The sequence below is a fragment of the Schistosoma mansoni genome, chromosome 4, assembly GCF_000237925.1.
Source record: "Schistosoma mansoni strain Puerto Rico chromosome 4, complete genome".
Taxonomy (NCBI): Eukaryota; Metazoa; Platyhelminthes; class Trematoda; order Strigeidida; family Schistosomatidae; genus Schistosoma; species Schistosoma mansoni.
In genome coordinates this window covers 21,153,476-21,173,041 of record NC_031498.1, presented here as the reverse complement: position 1 = coordinate 21,173,041, position 19,566 = coordinate 21,153,476, and the positions used below count along the sequence as shown (strand labels likewise).

At 34.9% G+C, this 19,566-nt stretch overlaps 2 protein-coding genes across 2 annotated transcripts; one reads left to right on the top strand and one right to left on the bottom strand.

Moving 5' to 3' along the window:
• Positions 1 to 7,382: 7,382 nt before the first annotated feature.
• Positions 7,383 to 10,713, top strand: Smp_130870 (putative ets; the record flags this gene model as incomplete). The annotated part of the gene is given in 7 exon segments (XM_018797174.1): positions 7,383 to 7,457; positions 8,257 to 8,512; positions 8,600 to 8,788; positions 9,230 to 9,615; positions 9,957 to 10,034; positions 10,040 to 10,189; positions 10,696 to 10,713. Coding segments are annotated over 7 exon segments (1,152 nt in total).
• A 3,194-nt stretch (positions 10,714 to 13,907) lies between these two features.
• Positions 13,908 to 14,177, bottom strand: Smp_015980 (hypothetical protein; the record flags this gene model as incomplete). Its single annotated transcript, XM_018797173.1, has 1 exon — positions 13,908 to 14,177. The coding sequence occupies one exon, from the start codon at positions 14,175 to 14,177 to the stop codon at positions 13,908 to 13,910; it is 270 nt and encodes an 89-aa protein (XP_018652241.1).
• Positions 14,178 to 19,566: the final 5,389 nt, after the last annotated feature.

The following is a 19,566-nucleotide window of genomic DNA, read 5'->3' as shown; positions in this document are numbered from 1 at the left end:
CATAGCTGAGGCTAAACAATTCAGAAACAAATATTAGCTTAGTGATTAAATTGTTGAAATAATGAGTTTTCATTTTATGTTTCATTCATTCCTTCCCTTGAAATAAACAATCAACTAATGTCACTAGGCAATGATGGATAGTGGCTAGCAGTGGAATCCAGGACGCGCGTTTTGTCCTGTTAGGCTTTATACACAAAAAACAAATTCAGTTCAAATGTAAACAAAAAGATTTATTCTTGTGGATTTAGTTGTAATTGTTGTGTAAGCATTGTGTAGTATTGGTTGGAATCCTGTTTTCATTAATTAATTGTGTTGCGAATTCTATACTGTACCAAACATATAATATTGAATAAAGATATTAATAACAATAATAATAAAACTAGGATTAATGGGTCTCATAAAGTGTTCAAAGTGTGAGATCATAGATGGTCATCTAATTGACTTATTTTTCATGTTACGAATAATAGCCATCACTGAATGATTAGGTTGAAAGTTTTCATCGATTGAAGTTTTTGGGAGATGTGTTATGTTTACCTAACTATTGCTAGTTCAGCGGGTAATTTTAGCTGATGTAAGAGTTAGTTGAGCACACGTGCAAGAAATCTTTCCCTATTAGTCTGAGCCATGTTGTTAATTACAGACTCCTGTGTTGAGGTCAGCATAGTAACCATGGTCAGTGTTTGGAGATCTTTATTACATGAGGTTTATTTATTTATTTAAACACATAAATATTGGTACAAGGGGGCACCAGATATATATGCGCCGCACAAATCTCATTCGATTTGTGTGAGGGCTGTGATACTGCCCAGCTGCCCAAACCGAAACAGGTGGTTTTCTTAGGGGGCCACACCAGGAGCCTTCGACCTAAAGGTCTGATCCACAAGGCAGTGAAGCATCATGAGGAGATGCAGTCCCGTGGTAGCCGGTGACCAACGATTGATTCATACGCCATTTGTTCCCTCAGGATACTGGAGCCCATGTGCACCATTGGTTTGGAATCAGGATTTTCCTACTACCTTGGTGGACTTTCTGTGTCCACCAACCCGGTTAAAGCGCCGGACATTCTCTTTTCGTCCTCTTAATTTCGTAAACACATTTGGCACGAGAAGGCAATGAGTAGGACTTCCCTGACAGAGGCTATATACGTGTGACCATATGAGAGCATTTCGAGAGGGAGAGCGGAATCTTCCCACTCTCGTCCGTACCAGGGCATTTGGGGGCATAACGTGAGGTATATGAGTCTGATAGAGAAATACAAAACTCCCTATATTCAAGCCCTTAACGGGCTACAGATTGAGAAGACTGAATGAAGGAGGAGGTTTATCGGGCTAAATAGAACCAAGTGAATATATATATATATATATATATATATATATATATATATATATATATATACTCCCTAGGAAATATAACCATCCCTTTACCCATAACATACATTTTTCATTGAGAATTTTTTAAAGGACGCACTTTATTAGAGATTTTGGGTAACGTTGAACAGAATCCGCCACGATGACACAGATGCATTTACCGTTTTTTCTTACTCTAGATCTTGAGTTTTAGCATTCCTTCATGTATATCTTCTTTTCATTGTCTTTTTGAATCTCTATTCTGATTGATACTCTTTTTTATTATCCATCTTCTTAATTTCATTTTATAGCATTTATGTGGAATTTAGAGTTGGACTTATATTTTTGTAATTTTAATAGTTGCATTCATGAGTCGATCTAAGTACTGAACGGCTGTTTCGTCCTAGTATGGGACTTCTCAGCAGTGCGCATCAATGATCCCGACTCATGAATTCAACTATTAAAATTACTACAATATTCACAAATCCCCATTCTGATTACATTTTTGTGTCCAGGCTCCACGTTGTTAATAACTTGCTGACTATCAGGAGAATTCAAACTGTTTTGATTTGGTCACAATTACACCTGCATATGTTAATTAAAGTATGGAATCATAGTATATAAGTTAATCTTCACAGCAGAATATATGATCATTTTAAGTAATAAGAAGTAGATATATATCTGATTTTCCTTACTGAAAAGGAGAATTACACAACTGATAGTATTCCACTTTTCTGTCATAGAAAATTACAAGGAAGTCACGTTTTGATGGATGTTTTCTATATATTTGTTAACTTATTGTACTTAAAATTTCACTGATTAGTTAGGTACTGGATATCTTTTAGCAGTGAAAATAATCGTTTATCTATGGTGTTTGGCACTCCCCGGCTTAACGTACTTACATCCTAATAAGCTAATTTGTCTCCTAGTTAAAAATAACTTTATTCAGTGAATACATATCTAGATAATCTTCATGAGAAAATGTTGTAACAAATACCTTCACTAAAACTGAGGTTGGATGTAATTCAGTTTGATTATTGAATGGCCATGACCAGTTGTAACTTAATCCAAACCTCATCTATTTTCTAAAAAAAATTATTCTACACCTCTTGCCTCTTAACCAACTACTGACGTTCGTTAGTTTTTCTGGTTATCGATAATTTCATGATTAAATAAAGAAACAAGGCCATGAATTTTTGATTAAAAAGGAAATTAGAAAACGGAAAATCAATTTAGACAATACAATTATATGACCTATCCCAAGGCTAAAGAGGTTAGTCGACTCTCTCTCTCACCCTGTTTTCCATCTTCCTATATAAATTCTAACTGCTTCCGCTCCGTATCCTGAAAAAAAAATCAATAGACGGAAGGAGGGCAAAAATCGGGCGGAAGCAAAAGGTACGTGTATGCAGTTATGCTTGTATATGGTGTATACTGTATATGTGTTTACATATGTATATCTTACAGGATAGTTTTTGTTAGACCAAATTTTCTGTCTGTCTATCTATCGAATTTAGGGAAGTGAAGGTTAAAGGGGAAGAAAATTCGACATTTATACATTGTAGAAATTAGACTGGTTTTTTAAAACTAAGTTGTTGAAATAGATAACATAGTTACTAAGGTTATAAAATAATTAAACACGTTAAGCCGAACCATTATTTTGATGATGACTGTAGAAAAGTCGGTTCTACGATGAATTTCATCATGATATATTACTATTTTAATAGCTAATACTAATAGTTTTATTCTTTATTATATACATAGTATAGTATGAAATTCTCAGGAAATATTGAATTTAATCAATACTGGGCGCCACTGACTCATTGGTAAACATATTTTTGAAGAAACTGTGATATTTCACTCGGCATATGCTCAACCATTAGAACCACAGGTTAAGATTTCATCTTCAGTCAATCTGTGATATAGCGCTACAACTATCCAGTGACGTTAAGGATAACTGGTCGTAGGTACACACTGTTGGGAAAACCCATACTAAGACATTTTTATTAGAATATGCAAAAAATCATGTGAATAAAGTTTATAGCAGGAGAATTTCATCTTCTCAATTGAGATAATAATGATAATTAGTAATAGAAATAATAATAAGATTGTTGTGTGAATTTAATACGTAATAAGAGGGGTGTTATCAAGGTAATTACGATCAAAATAATTCACATGAATTGGGAATGATGGATGTGAAGATTAAGATAGAGGTAATCAAAAAAAGGAAGAAGGGAAGGAGTTTGTAATATTCAGTTTCGGTATCCGGTGGTTCAGCCGTAGGTCTTTTCTGGATACATAACTTTGGTTTCCTGGAGCTGATCCAGATGGCTTCGGCTATGCAGAGCAGCTGTAATCTACCTCCTTGAGGTAGATTCTTTATGACTTGATATAAAACGGAGAAAGCTTCCTCCATTTTGATATCATATTCACCATCTGCCAAGTGAGAAAGAATATTACTGTTGGCCGATTTAGTAACTCTTTTTCCCCTTTAAAGTGCACTCTCAGATATAGGGTTTTTTACTGACCAAGTCACAGTCTCTTCTTTTTTTAATAATACTTTCTACTAGGAATTTTCTAACGAAATTGTCTGGATAGCCATTATTTCGTAATGTGTTATCTAGTATATCTATCTCCCCGTCTACGTTATCCTCAGAACATAATAACTTGATTCTGTGGCTGAGACATCTAAGCAAATTTATTTTGCATTGAAGAGGTGTGAAGCTTTGGAAATGGGTATACTGACCCGTCCATGTATTCATTCTAAATATCATTCTTTTTTATGAAATCATCTATCCTTCTAGAAAGTAGGACATCAAGGAAAGCTATACTATTGTCTTTCTCCTCTTCACTGGTGAATTTAATGTCTCGATAGACTTTTTCTAAACAGTCCAACATCTCTTGATATTTATCTGATTAAATTAATACTTATTTGGAAAAGTCACCCTTTCATCTAGAGCTAACATTGGATTTTTACAGTTTGCAGAAAAATGAATTAGTTATTTTATCAATAAGGTTTTGTGGAGACTGTTGGGTTTCATTGAGATTATCAACTCATCAAAGTTAGACTACCACGGAAGTCTGGAAGCATCCCACGGCCGTTCCGACCTAGTATGGGACTCATCTACAGTGCACTTATACGACTCCACACGTAGTAATCAAACCCAACACCTTCGATCACTCATGCGAATGCTTAACCTCCAGATAACTGACTCAATATCCAATGTCGTTAATGTCTAACTCCGATCAATCCACTATAATGTGCGATGATCTTCTATTGTCTTGTGTAGGTAATTGTCTCACATCCGACATGGATTATCCCGACTAGTCATGGTTTCTCACTAGAATTCTTAAAGTTTCCTCTCGAAGCTATTCACCAGTGATTACGTGATATTTCCAGTATGAGGGTGTGGAGGTTGTTGGATTTCATTTAAATTATGAACTGAACTGAAAGTCCTGTGTTTGAGTCCTACATGTGTGGTCGTGGATGCGCATTGCTGGGGAATCTCATACTGGGACGAAAAGGACGTCCAGTGATTCCAGGTTTTCATCGTAGGTCTGACTCAGATCGGCTCATGATTTCAATGACATTTAACAATTTCTACATTCTCAAACTGAATCTGTTGGGAATGCTGAGTATGTAAATGATACACTTGGGGAGAAATCAAACTTGAGATTCAGATATTGGTTTGTAGTAAACCTCATGTTTCTATTTATATCGGCTTATCCAGCATGAGTTGTATAACTGACTAAATTCGAATATAATTCAGTTCTTATGGAGTCTTAACCAATCCATATTCCTTACGTGACTTTTCTTCGCCCTCTCAACCCTGCGTGGGATTATCTTTGAAGCGTTCCAACCTAACAATGTGGTCCATTCAGTTAACACAGATTCCGTTTTTTAAAATGAAAGAATCTCCTAATCGTTCTTCATTCATAAACATAGAAGCCAAACCCAATCCGCAATACAATCAAATGTACTTATTTTTACTACCATGTTAAAAATTTTTATTCACGACAAAGTCTTTATGCTATCAGTTTTCTTTTTTCATTCGTCTGAAGTTATTAGTCATTGGCATTTAATTAATCTCTGTAATGACTACTACATTTCTAACAGAACGTTGCCTAAATGGTCAGGGTATTTGACCTTTAGACATTGAGTCTTGGGCTCGAACAACACCCCACTTGATTCGATTTGATAACTAGGGAGTACCACAAGTCCCCGCACTCGTACTACAGCTTAGAGATAAGTAACGAATCTGTACTTCGTAGGAAAGTTAAGTTAGTTGATGCTGTTTATCCTATTTAAATTCATTTCTGTTAATGAATCGTATTTCTAATGACTGAATGTTAGATTTATTTGTGATAAAACTCTGGCTGTTATATAAGTTTTAAGTAGCATAATTTAAACAACAAAAAATAACGGCATAAGATGAAAGATCTCTGAATCGGAAACTGTTTATTTGTATTTCATATATTTAACGTCTTTGTCAACTCAAAAAATGTGACGAAAATAGAATTTTTCGAATAAAAGGAATGTGTTCAAACTTTTTTCATGAAACGATAAGTATAAGATGTCGGCTGACGAAGTAAAAATCTCTAGGTAAAAAGGAATGTTTTCTATTGTGGTCTGATTGTTGATCACTACCAAAATTTGTGGTCGAGATTCAATTGTATATCGATATCGGATCATCTGTTTCATGGACAAACGATGATCAGCTCAGTATAGAAAATAACGAATTCATGTAGTTTAGGATGATCGTTTGAGTTACATTAAAGTAGATTCAAAGCAGTCTGAAATCTTTAGGAAAAAGATTGATGATATTTAAGATCGAAATAGTTTTCTGCGAGATGAACTGTTCAAGATGAAAGCAAAAGTCTGTGGTGTGTTCAAACCATAATATATGATTCATTTTATATTGTTAGTTGTCTTACATTCATCGATAGTGTAAAATTTCTATTAGTTGTAATCAAGAATTTGTATTAATCCATAGTTTTCAGTAGAGTATGTCATACAGCTTTTATTCTGTTTTTCTTGAAGTTAGTAAATGACCACATAGTGACTTCAAAACATTTAAAGCTGGTTCATCGAGTCAATCAGACATAAGGTGGAAGGTAAATGTGAAAATGTAGTTTTATTTCCTAAGAAAGAAAGATGTATACTCGTGACTAATTGTACACACATTTTCGCTTTGATTTTAGTCAATATAGCTTCTTTCTCATTCAAGTAGCTGAATGGGTTAGTGTATAGGAAGTTTCTATATCAGTATGTGAATCGGACAACCTCACAACACATCAAAACCACAGAGGAAACCTTACTAAGATTTTCCAAAATTATATTATTTGTACATTAAACCGCAAATCTTATAAATAATTGTCTTGAATATGTATTCATATAATATCACTGTAACCGAACAACTGATCAGATCTGAACTAGAAGTTGAAGGACGACCACGTGACCGGTCAAGATCCCAGAGAGTATGAAATAGAACAGTAGCCTTTAGAATATACTCTCTATGGAAAACTTATTTTTACACTTTCCATTAAAAAGGAAGAGGAGGTGACATGATGGGATGAAAAAGCAAAATTACACTCTTTTATTCATTGTGATTTTTGTTTAACATTACCTCCGTATGCTTAATTCAATGTAATAATTACTCAGTGTAGTATTTGTTTTGTTTCCAGATGTGATATTTTATTCGGTATAACATTGATTTACTTGATTGTGATACTTCTTCAAGATAAGATATTCTTGTATTAATATAACATGAACTAAGTTCAGCATAACACACGACATATGACTTACTATAACTCTGGGTATTTTTCATATATGTGATTTCATCCATAATGGGTGTACAATTAATATATGAACAAGTGTATTTTCGAATAGGGTTGTCGTCTTATTTTTAGTTTAATAAATCTTCACTTGTACCAGTCTTGTTGTTCTTATATAGCGCCATGAGAATTTCGGTAGTTCTTTGTTTTACAAGTATAAGTAATAAGCGATTCCGACATAACAATTAGCGACGACCAGATATGAAAATTGGCGACACAGTCATAACAGGATTAATCTCAATATTTAAGTTCTTCCTATTAAATCGTTGTGAGAACGTAAGACATGATCTTAGCTATCGACCTGTCAATAAAAACAGGAAAGTAATCTAGTTTTTAAGTTGCTTTTATATTGGTATTCATCATCATTCATGATAATAAATGACAATAAAAGCCATCCACATTAAATCAATCATTTTAACAAATATCTTTGTGTTTATTGATTTAAACACATAAATATTGGTACAAGCGGGCACCAGATATATATGCTCCACACAAATCTCATTCGATTTGTGTGAGGGCTGTGATACTGCCCAGATGTCCAAACCGAAACAGGTGGTTTTCTTAAGCGGCCACACCCGCAGCCTTTGACCTAAAGATCTGATCCACGAGGCAGTGGAACATCGTGAGGAGATGCAGTCCCATGGTAGCCGGTGACCAACGATTGATTCATACGCCATTTGTTCCCTCAGGATACTGGAGCCTATGTGCAACATTAGTTTGGAATCAGGGTTTTCCAACTCCCCTAGGTGGACACTCCACATCCACCAACCTGGTTAAAGCGCCGGACATTCTCTTTTCGTCCTCTCAATTTCGTGAACAACACCTGTGGCACGAGAAGGCAATGAGTAGGACTTCCCTGACAGAGGCTATATACGTGTGGCCATGTGAGAGCATTTCGAGAGGCAGAACAAACTCTCTCCACTCTCGGCCGTACCAGGGAAATATTTTTTTATTATTTTGTAAATGTAACATTCTCTAATTATACGAATTAACTTTTTTTTAAATTTAAATTTTCTGTTTTTCTTCTGTTTCAAAAACAAACAAACAAACAAACAAAATTGATCAAAATTTTTAGTTTACTACTGAAATTGATGGAAGTAATGGTAAATTAACATTATGGCAATTTTTATTAGAATTATTATTATCCAATAAATATGAACATATAATAAGATGGACAAATAAACGTGGTGAATTTATATTAGTACAAGCTGAAATTGTAGCCAAATTATGGGGTATGCGTAAAGATAAAAATCATCGTATGAATTATGATAAATTAAGTCGTGCATTACGTTATTATTATCAAAAAAATATTATACGTAAAGTACATGGACGTAAATTTGTATATCAATTTATAGGATTAAAAAATTTAATTAAATTTTGTTGTACATCAATGAATTCCACATCGATTACAACATCAGTAACACCGCCGACAGTTGTCACTTCAACATTAACATCATTGAATCATTTGCCAGTATATTCAAACATTGACGATAATAATTTACCAGTAACATCTTCATTATATCATACTAGTAAATTAAATGAATTATATAATCATAATAATCAAAAACAACACCAGGATTGGTTTTATACACCTCCTCAACGTGATTGTAAACATACTACTAATACTACTACTAGCAATACTACTAACAATAATCTTAACACTATTAATAATGTGAATACCTGTAATTTAACATCTACACAAACTGATAAAGCTTCAAATTTGAACTGTTCAACCAATAATTCAATATATTCCCCGACTAATTTGGATATAACAACAATTACAACATTTATCAATTCATATTTGAATAAGAATAGCTATGAAACGAATACTATTACAAATAGTAATAATAATGAGTATGATAATAACGACAATAATATCCTCCTAAATCATGCTAGTGAATCAACATCAACCTTATCTGATCAAAGTCAAATTAAAACTTCACATGAGATGAACGACTTCAATGATTTTATTTCTTCTTGGGTATCTATAATGTCACAAAGTAATTATTTGAATAACTTTCGATTAATGGAATGTTTTAAACAATCAGGTAATTTATTAAACTTGTTTAATTGTCGTAATATTGAACAATTTAATGTGGATCAAGAAAAACAAATCTATTCAACTGATCCATGCTGTCGAATTGAACAAACCAATTCAATGTTACATAAAGAGAAAATGATCAGTAATGTTACTGATAATAATAATAATCAATACATGAATAACCAAAATATTGATCATTGTCCAATGAATTTACATGTTAATTATCATCCAGATTTAATGAATAATTATGATTCAGAATTATGGAAAGTTGAAGATATTACACAGTATGAAAAAGATAATCCAATAAATTTTACTTCTACCAATTTAGGAACATCTGAGAAATCACAGTTTAAACAATATTCTCAGGAAGATAATAACAGACCTCGATCAATGTAGTTGTCATATACAATCTAATTATCCTTTCATGCAAACTATAAAGAATCAAATCAACTCATCTAATAATAATAATAATAATAATAATAATAAGATCATAAGAAAGTTAGGAGAATATTCAAATAAACAATCAATAAGTGGAAATTCTGATGAATTGCCAACTAAATTACATAATAAACGTCATTCAATTAATATGAAACGTTTAAGTGAACAATTGACACGTTTAAATCATTTAAATTTAACGGGTAATTATTCAAATAATAATTTAATGTTTATAAACAAATATTCTTCAATAAATAATAATAATAATGATCATTTAACAAAATCGAATCTTATGAAAGATGAACAAACTGCTAATCATAATGAAGATATTCATAAGAATGATTATTTTTCTACTGATGAGTGTAATAAGATACCGCTGACAAAAAGTGTAATGTTATCTGATTCGAAAATGACGTCGAATTTAAATTCTTCAACGATAAACACCACTTACAACAGTAGTAGAACTGATACTATGAGTATGTCGTCTTTACCGACATTATCTATGTCAGAGAATAAATGTGTATGGATGCCGGTACCTGTGACTATGTTGAATTCATGGTTTAATTTACTATCAAATATAAAAGGTCTTAATAATAATTCGATAAATCAACCGAATTTTATGACATTATCACCCTTTTCCACTTCCTCCTCATCATCAACATCATCGTCATCAATGTCGTCGACATCCTTACCGTCATCATCATCAGTGAATAACAATTAAACTGTTGTAAATTACTAAGAGTTTAATAAGTACTGCATGAAATATATACTATCATTTACATTTCACTTTAAATAACCGTCAAATTTATGAACATCTTTGTTGGCTAAATACATTTTGTTATCATAAGTGATTTGTGTAAACATTCCACACATGAAAAGAAGATAGTTATACAATCATACCTGTGTTATATATATATATGATCAATTGTACATTAATTTAATTCACTGATCAAAGCCTTGGAAAAAGAACCGTAAAACAAAATCTAACAACCAACCCATTTGTTTATTTCATCATCCTTTTTTGTTTTCTATTTTTAGCGAAAGAAAAAACAGTAAAAAAAAACAACGTTCTTATTTCAGTTTATTTTGTTTAGCCTATAATTTTCTTGTTATTCTAAATCAATATACATTCTTATGAGTGATATTCAAAGTTTATTTTCTATGCCATCGGAGATTAATGTTAATGTGATAATATACTTATATATTTGTGATATAGCCTAATTATCACCTAATGGTACCATAGTTACTACTTTATTTTGTATATTATTGACTTTATAAGTGTTATGATTTAATGGGTGATCGACTGTCTAAAAGCTTTTCAGTTAAATCAACAGAACGTTGGATAAAGCTAAAGTATACTGTTTAGCTAATGGTGAATGCGTAAAGCACTCTTAGGTCACGCCATAGTTCACGGATCGACGTTAGCCATAACATAAGGATCTTAAACGGGATATTCTAAGCTCTAATCCTAGCATAATAAGTCATTTATCTCTGCTGTCTCCTGATTGGCAAAAACGGGTAGGGATCTCAGAGTTACTCTAGCTTTAACTAATGCCGATGAATGGAATGTCACAATCATTGAGTGATAACAGCTCACGAAACCAAATTATTGGTGTAAGCCATTGTTGTGTTCGTATAAACTGATGATTTCTTTTAAAACTTAATGTCTGCCTGATTTTGAATTCCAAATACATTACATTCGTTTGTGCTTACCTAGTTCTATTTGGTCTAGATTGCGTTATTTCGGGGATTCCTAGTTCGTTTATTATTCAAATACTTTTAATCATCATAGTCATCCCAAATTAATAAATACCAAAGACTACTAGATGAGACAGAAGATTCTTTCTACCTAATGCCTGTATTACAGAATATTAACAGGAAAATAAATATGATCCGATGCCATACACGATTGGAGTATATCAATTTTGTACGCTAATCACTCTTCAACAAATTAAGACTTTCCATGTTTAACTCTATCCATCATATCTTGAGAGTAAGGATCAGTTCACCAATTGCAACTGCTGCTTAGCAGTATTTTTGAAAATACAAACATTTCACTGTTGCAAAAGGAGTAAATTTGAGTAGATTGGTCATGTGACAGTTCGTCTAAGTAACTGATGAAGATAGGATAGGTCTGATATTGTCTTTGTTCCATTTGAATTGTTTTCTTACAAATGTTAAGAAAAGGATTTGGTGAACGGAAATATGAAGAATAAAGGTTTTCAAGATTATTGATATGAAAGCCACTTTCTTTGGTAGTTATTGTACAAATAAACTGATAGCACCATATGCTGAGAACTATTTTTTTAACAAGTTGAAATTCATCGGTATATACTTATGTACTCAGCTTCAAGGCATACTTTAGTTGCATGAAGATTACCAATACTACCTTTGAACTGATATGATCAGGACATTACGTATGCCCAATCACCGCTTACATGGATAGGTGATGTTTACTGGTGTAGTTGATCGAAAGTTAGTGGTGGGAGGACCAAACCAAGACACGGGACCAATCTAAAAGGTTATTTAGTGTTGCTCTGAGTTATGGTGGCAGATATATATTACGTAGTTGCGATCCATACGATAACCAAGATTAATGGCTAGGAAATTTGGGTGACACGGTTCATAGTGGAGATGCATTAATTTCTTACCTTTCTCTAGATTTTGAAATCGAATATTTCCACAAACGTACCGTTGCATTTTGTCTTTTTGTACTCTAAATGATCGTTTCTTATCATGATCACTACTATTATTTCGACTCATTTCCTACTTATCTGGTTAAGTATATCTCGTTGTGTTGACTTGGTATGGGAACTTGGGTTAACCCTCATATGTCCCGAACATCATGTTATGATTACATATTATACTGATTTGGCTACTTCTACTGATACTTTTACTTAATGGGATTGACTTATCAATTACAGGTTTGCACATTCCGTTTCGAAACTCATTTTGTGTTAAAACCGGTAATGCTACCTGATACTCCAGAGTAGGGTAGAGTTCGAAACCGTAATCGAATGGTTCGTGATCCACGTGTTATGTATGCTCGACCACCGCCTACTTTTACAGATGCTGCTGTAGTAGTTTGGAAAAGAGTTGGTGGAACCCAAACCAAAACATTTCAGTCTGTAAATTCACTGATTGCTAGTCTGACTCCTGCTGAAAAATCCAGACTGCCTGGTTAGGGTTTTTAGCGTAATCACAGCTAATACAATTACTTCGACTCTTTTGTTATCCATCTTGTTAGTTCCACTTCGTCGTGATGATGTGATATGGAAACTTGGGATAACGCACATTCGTCAGATTCAATGATGACAATGAATGACTGATTGACAGTATTGTTCTTCATAAAAATCAGCGTTCAATGCAAACTATGTACTTGCTTAATAATTCACATTTACGCAACACTACTTATTCAAGGTGTTAACTTTACTACTCGATACGATACTGAACTACATAGTATATAATAGACAAAATGTGAGTCAAACATAATTGGTAAAAAAGAAGCCCTATAATGACATTCATGAAGGTTTCATGTAAAAGCAAAATTTTATAACGATCTTCAGACCAACGAGAATATTTAATCTCTCCTAGTATCTTGAAACAATGAATTGAGCCATAGAAGCCGAATAAACAACTTTAAATATAAAATACACAAGTTTTAGCAAAGTTGGGAAATGGATGGCAGTGGAATTCAGGGCATGCTCTTCGTCTGATTTGAGAATCTTGAAATGGATGTACCCACATTCTAGCGTTGGTGCTTACGCCGGGACTCGAGCCTAGTACTATTAGACATAGACATTGAATGAGTTCGTCATCTACCGAGTTTAGGTAGATGCACCTATGCAACGGGCATGAATCCTACTCCTTTTAACGTGTTTTTTTCTATTCGTTTTTGGAGCCACATACAGAACATAATGCTGCACAGTATGCTTTTACGGACATTAAGCGGCATAGATTGATAAATATAAACAAGCCTATTGTATTCGTAAAAAATTGGACTTTATGAAAGGTAATCAAGTGACTTTAGTTTTTGTGTAGGTTCTGGTACACAGCTGTTTAAACCTTGCCATGTGGAGAAGGTTTAAAGCGTGTGGCAGAGAGGCTGTCATTAGTTCTGATTTGTATGGTGTTATTTCTGTTAGTATAAAGTTGTAAACAAGTAAAAAGAGAAGAATATGGACTGATTATATATCTAAAAAGTTGGAAGTGATATACGTTACAGTAGTCTCTACAGTTTATTATGTTATCTACTGATTCAATGGTACACCAGTTGCTTTAGATAACTCTTCCAAAGATTTTTGTGCCTGTAAAGCATGCAATTCATTGTACTCCTCCAATCTTTTTTCTATAATTGCACGGTCACGCTCGGTAATCTTCTTTTCCCTTTTGGTAAGATATTTTAGGCGTAGAGCTCCATAAACAATCCCAGCAGCTAACAATCCCCAACGTGCTGTTCGTATGAGTGGTGATACTTCACGTGGAGCTGGGAGTTTATTTACATACACTGAGTCTTCCATCTAAAAAAACGGACTAGGAATTTAGTATTGAGTTCAAAAAGGAAGCAAAAAAGCAGGTAAACGAAACTTTGGAACGAAATTTGGTGTAAATACAAACTCGTAGCTTTCATTTCATATACAAAACGACATGAAAATCACATAATAGCTAAGTGTATTAAGTCAGATTAAACATTTAAGACTGTTGAAAATGTTTAACCCAACTCGATGACAACTGAATATGATATAGGTTAGCTTCCATCAACTTACATCTGGCTTCTTGGAAACACACTTTCAGAAGCCCTATAGCAAACTGTGATTTCTAGTGACAATAAGCCGTTTTGCTTGCTTGAACTATATGAAATATTAAACACTCGATGTCTGATAATAAACCCAATAAGTACGAATAATTTCCATAGGATTATGCTGTAATACGTACATACCATTGCAAAAGATAGAAACCAGTTAAAACAGATAGTGTTTATAAAGCTAAAGAACAATCATAACCATTTATTTTGTTCAATTTGATCTTTTAATTTATTTACCTAACTCGAAGTGAGATTTAGGTACATTACGTAACTTGCCTTACAACTCTACCCAACGACAATTAGTTTTTTAGTGTTATGTAAAACTATTGATGCAATTGACATCCTAAGGAAGCTTACAACAAGTCTATGTAGACTCGTGTTGAGTTCTAAAGCGAATCCCTAAACAATTTAATGTTTACTTTTATAGAGTCCAAAAACCGAGTTACGTGCTTGATTAAAAACCACTGCTTATAGTACATAAATGCTGGTACAAACTAAACCTGAAGAATTACAAGAGTAGATTGTGTGGGTTATTCAAATACTAGTAACTGATGTGCTGGTGTCCGACGAAATCTCAACACGGATCCAGATAGTTCAATTGGCTTTTGCAAACTTGGATCATTTGTGACGTAGGTGATACCCATCTGCCCGCTGAAGGACAGGAATGCTGCCCACTTCTCTCCCTTCCACTTTAAGGTTGTGAAACCTAGCCTCTAAAGTTAGGGGATATTCGTAGTTCACTAAGAATCGATCATAGGTGTCTTCAGAGCATCGCTCACATACTTTAAGACCGCCGAGTTAGCAATTCTGCGGCTAAACAGAGTAAGAAGCAAAGATGGTCAATCGATTAACGAGAATGTGAATTTTTATCGGCTGAGACAGTTGGGACATCTACTACGTACTTTGTAAAAAATCTAGGGGCAGCCAACCTAAGAGATGGCATCAGTTCATGAAGACACTGAATATTGGATTAAACCATGTAGGTAGCTACATGCAGACTACCAGGTCACCATGACAAATGGTTAGGGACTAGGTTAAATCGACTCAGAACCGTCCTCAGTGACTCAGGTCTATTCACTGTCTGTCCTCACTTCAATCCTATATTTCTAAATTTCTCGTAATCCTTTTATTTCACTAATGCGTATCTTCTTAAATCGTATTTGCGATACCTAATTTTTCTATCAGTAGTACTGATGCTGTCCTTACGATTGTGTGATTTGCGTTAGAGTGTTCATCTCGCAGAGCTAGTGGGATGTGACAAATTGAACTGATGCCCACACATACTGCGTTCTACGTTGCGTTTGCCTGAGTAACAAAAACTAAAAAATGATAAAAGCGAATGAAAATGAGAACCAACCAAAATATTCAGATTATTACTGAATCATACAGGATACTAATCAATCCACAAACATACCAGAAGTGCTGTTTAAGTTTATGGCCTGAACCGTCAGGAGATACTAAGATGGTTACTTTCTCAGGTTTTCATATCAACGGTTAGGGTATGTGGGAACTACAGGCTTCACTGACTATATGGCTTATCTGGAATGCTGGCTTAGAACCACACTCTGAACATAAGATATCAGAACACATCCGATTAGCAAATATCATAAGTTAGTAGTATTTCTATGTTTTTCAACAAAGGGAAAAGGCATATTATTGATATAAGAACAAGAGAATTCATCACGCGTGATGAATTCTTTGAGAAAAACTAGTTAGGAAGCCTATGTTTTAAAATAGATAGCCAATATGACCCATAATTTGAGTTTTTCGGTATTTAACTTGGAAAGATATTTCCTTCCTGCTGAAATTTTAATGACCGTTTTAAACGACCACTCGATACGAACAATAAAGCTTGATGTGTTATTAATCAGATTTATTTGTCAACTTGATTCCCTATGTTGTAGAATACATTATGAAGCTAGCGCCGCATTCACATAATCACTGCATATCCACTGTAGATAAGTCAAAGAGACTTTACGAGATATGAAAATTGACAATAGTCTACTGCCTACAAACTGGCTTGGAGTCTAGTAGAAGTGGAAAGAAAGTTGGTAGGTACAAGAGATGCTGACCTTGGCGCGTTAGAGATTCAAATCAAGTAGCCCCTAAAATAGTTTACAAAATGTGAGCAGGTACATATGGTCTGTGCATCGTAAGTAGTTAGACACTTGACATTTAAATACTTTGTACATTATGATTAAAGAAAACAAAATATCACTGGACATAGCGATCTTCATGGTTGAGTCGGGCAGTTATTTCGGGGAACCATTTCAATCATACTGTAGACACAAATGAACCAAAGAGGGACACGGCTTGGAAACAGGTATATTGGAACGAGTGAGTGAAATTAGAGGACATTAAACTTTTGGCGAAGATCTCTCTAAACAACTCTTTATTTAAGACCCATCTCACTAAGTGCAAGAGATTCTTGTTTCATTGAGACCAGCTGGATCCTCGAGATTACTTGAAGTATTCAGCATCAAGGTTTCTTCAGTCAAAGAGATGCCTCAGTCGGCCCAGAATGAAATCACAGACATCCGTAATACTCAGACTCGCTTTCCTAGCTTCCGCATTGACTGCAGATGATCCTGAATTCTTCGGAGAAACTCAGCAGGCCAGTGATCTTTTTTAAGATAACGAAAACCTGGAAGCCCTGATTGATTTTGGCACCACAACATTTGTGTTGAGTTGTCAAGAAATTACGGAAAAATCCAGGTTTTCCCCGACTAAAACCCTACTGTCACAGCAAAGCTTCCGGGAAGCTTATCGGCCAGCGCGTATTAACAATTACTTTGGCCGGTCGATGTAACCGTTATGATCCAACGATAGGATGACTAAAGTTCGATATATCGTCGAGACTGGTGCAGAATTTAACTCCCTTCATACTGGTACTAACTACCGTCTACAGGGTCCAGTCTTCAGTTTACGAGCTGTGAATGAAAGACCGGTCACCACAGACCGTCAAGGGAATGTTTGTCTCAGCGTGTGTTTAATTTAAATTATCTACCGAGATTTCGTTGTTGTAGACGTCTCCATACTAATCATTGATACAGACATGCTACAGCACCAAAACATACTCTTTTACTTGAAGAAACGGAGGTTAGTAGATGGAAATGCTAAAATACCCGTTTGTATAACTCCATTTTCTAGTTGTACGTTATGACCGTTCATGGTCAAACATAAAATCGATTCATGCTTCCTATCGATACTCCAAAGTCGTGTTGAACTTCGCAAAACACGGCATAAACTATCATGTATAACCGGCAGTGTTATATATCACGTCACGAATGCACGATTACCCGTGTTAACGAAAGTGCGCTGGCTGTCTCCTGGAGAGCTAAGACCGGGAAAAGACGAATTCCAGCATTGAACAGCTCCATGCATACATTTGCAACTTGTTCTTATCGATTTCTTCAGTTGTACACTTTGTTAGTCTTTTTGATGCCACTTGAGATTGTAATATTTCATTTTATAACAGTTTTCTCATTTTTCTTTCGCTTTCACTGAGTTTCTATGTTTCTTCCTGAACTTTATTTACGCTAATAAGTTGATACTTAATCTCGGCGGCAGCAAGCAAGACTCTTCGATACAATACAACATGAACCGATCAAATTACACTTGATGGAGAAGCTTTAGAGGACGTGGAAACCTCTGCATATCTGGGCAGTATCATTGATGAACACGGTGGATCATATGCAAATGTGAGGGCGGGGATTGGCAAAGCAAGAGCAGCGTATTTACAACTGAAAAACATCTGGAACTTAAAACAATTGTCAGCTAACACCAAGGTTAGAATTTTCAATACAAATGTCAAGACAATTCTACTGTATGGGGTGGAGACGTGGAGAACTACGAAAGCCATTATCCAGAAGATACAAGTGTTTATTAACAGTTGTCTACGCAAGATACTTCGGATCCGTTGGCCAGACACTATCAGCAACAAGTTACTGTGGGAGACAACAAACCAGATTCCAGTGGAGGAAGAAATCAGGAAGAAGCGCTGGAAATGGATAGGGCACACTTTGAGGAGATCACCCAACTGTGTCACAGGACAAGCCCTCACATGGAATCCTGAAGGCTAAAGGAGAAGAGGAAGACCAAAGAACACATTACGCCGAGAAATAGAGACAGACATGAGAAGAATGAACAAAAAAAGGATAGAATTGAAAAGGAAGACCCAGGACAGAGTGGGTTGGAGAAAGCTGGTTGGAGGCCTATGCTCCATTGGGGTTGACAGGCGTAAGTAAGTAATCTCGGCGGCAGCTATATTGATTGTTCCCTCTTTGATGGTGTCGCTTGAGTTGACTGGGGTCGTGCATTTTCAGTGTGAGTTGAAGCACTTTCCCAGAATCGGAAACAATTTGTGTTGTAAAGCGACAATCTATTATATTTTGAACGGATTTTTATTTTGAAGATACCACAGGTATTGTAGTTTGACAGCACTTTACCAGTAACACCTATAATTGAATCGCGCCCACCCAGTGAAATGAAAAGTCGGAAGCGAGGAGGTTGGAAGATATATTTGATGGGTTGTCGATATATCGAGGAGTGACTAACATAATCGCGCTAGTGATCGCAGGAGATGTTGCGCATGGCGTTCCAAAACGTGATCTGGTACGGATGCACGACCGAGCGCCTTCAGCTAAATAAGTCCATTAAAACTAATGTGGTCAGTATCCAATGTCGAACACTTACGGAACTATTAATTTTGGGTATTTATTTAAAGCTACAACTTGATCTATCCAGAAAGGATAGAATAACACTTACTTTTTGGATCGTTCGGTGATTTTCCTATATTTCTTATCAATTACTATTTATTGTAATTTAGATTGATTATTGTGGGAACAATTGTTGGTTGAATAACTGAGTGGTAATATTTGCTTAGAACCGTTATTTCCCCAATCCCCTTGTTTTGATTTCAATTGGAAATACCGTGTATCTGACTGTCGAGACAGTTATTCTTCAGCCAAACCTTAGCTGGGATTTTACAGTCCCTAAAAACGGCAACGATTAACGCCCAACTAGTGATTATCGGCAACTCATTGTAAAATTCACAATCCATCTTTGCACTTCCCATACATTCAAGACCTGATAGCTGTTTTAAA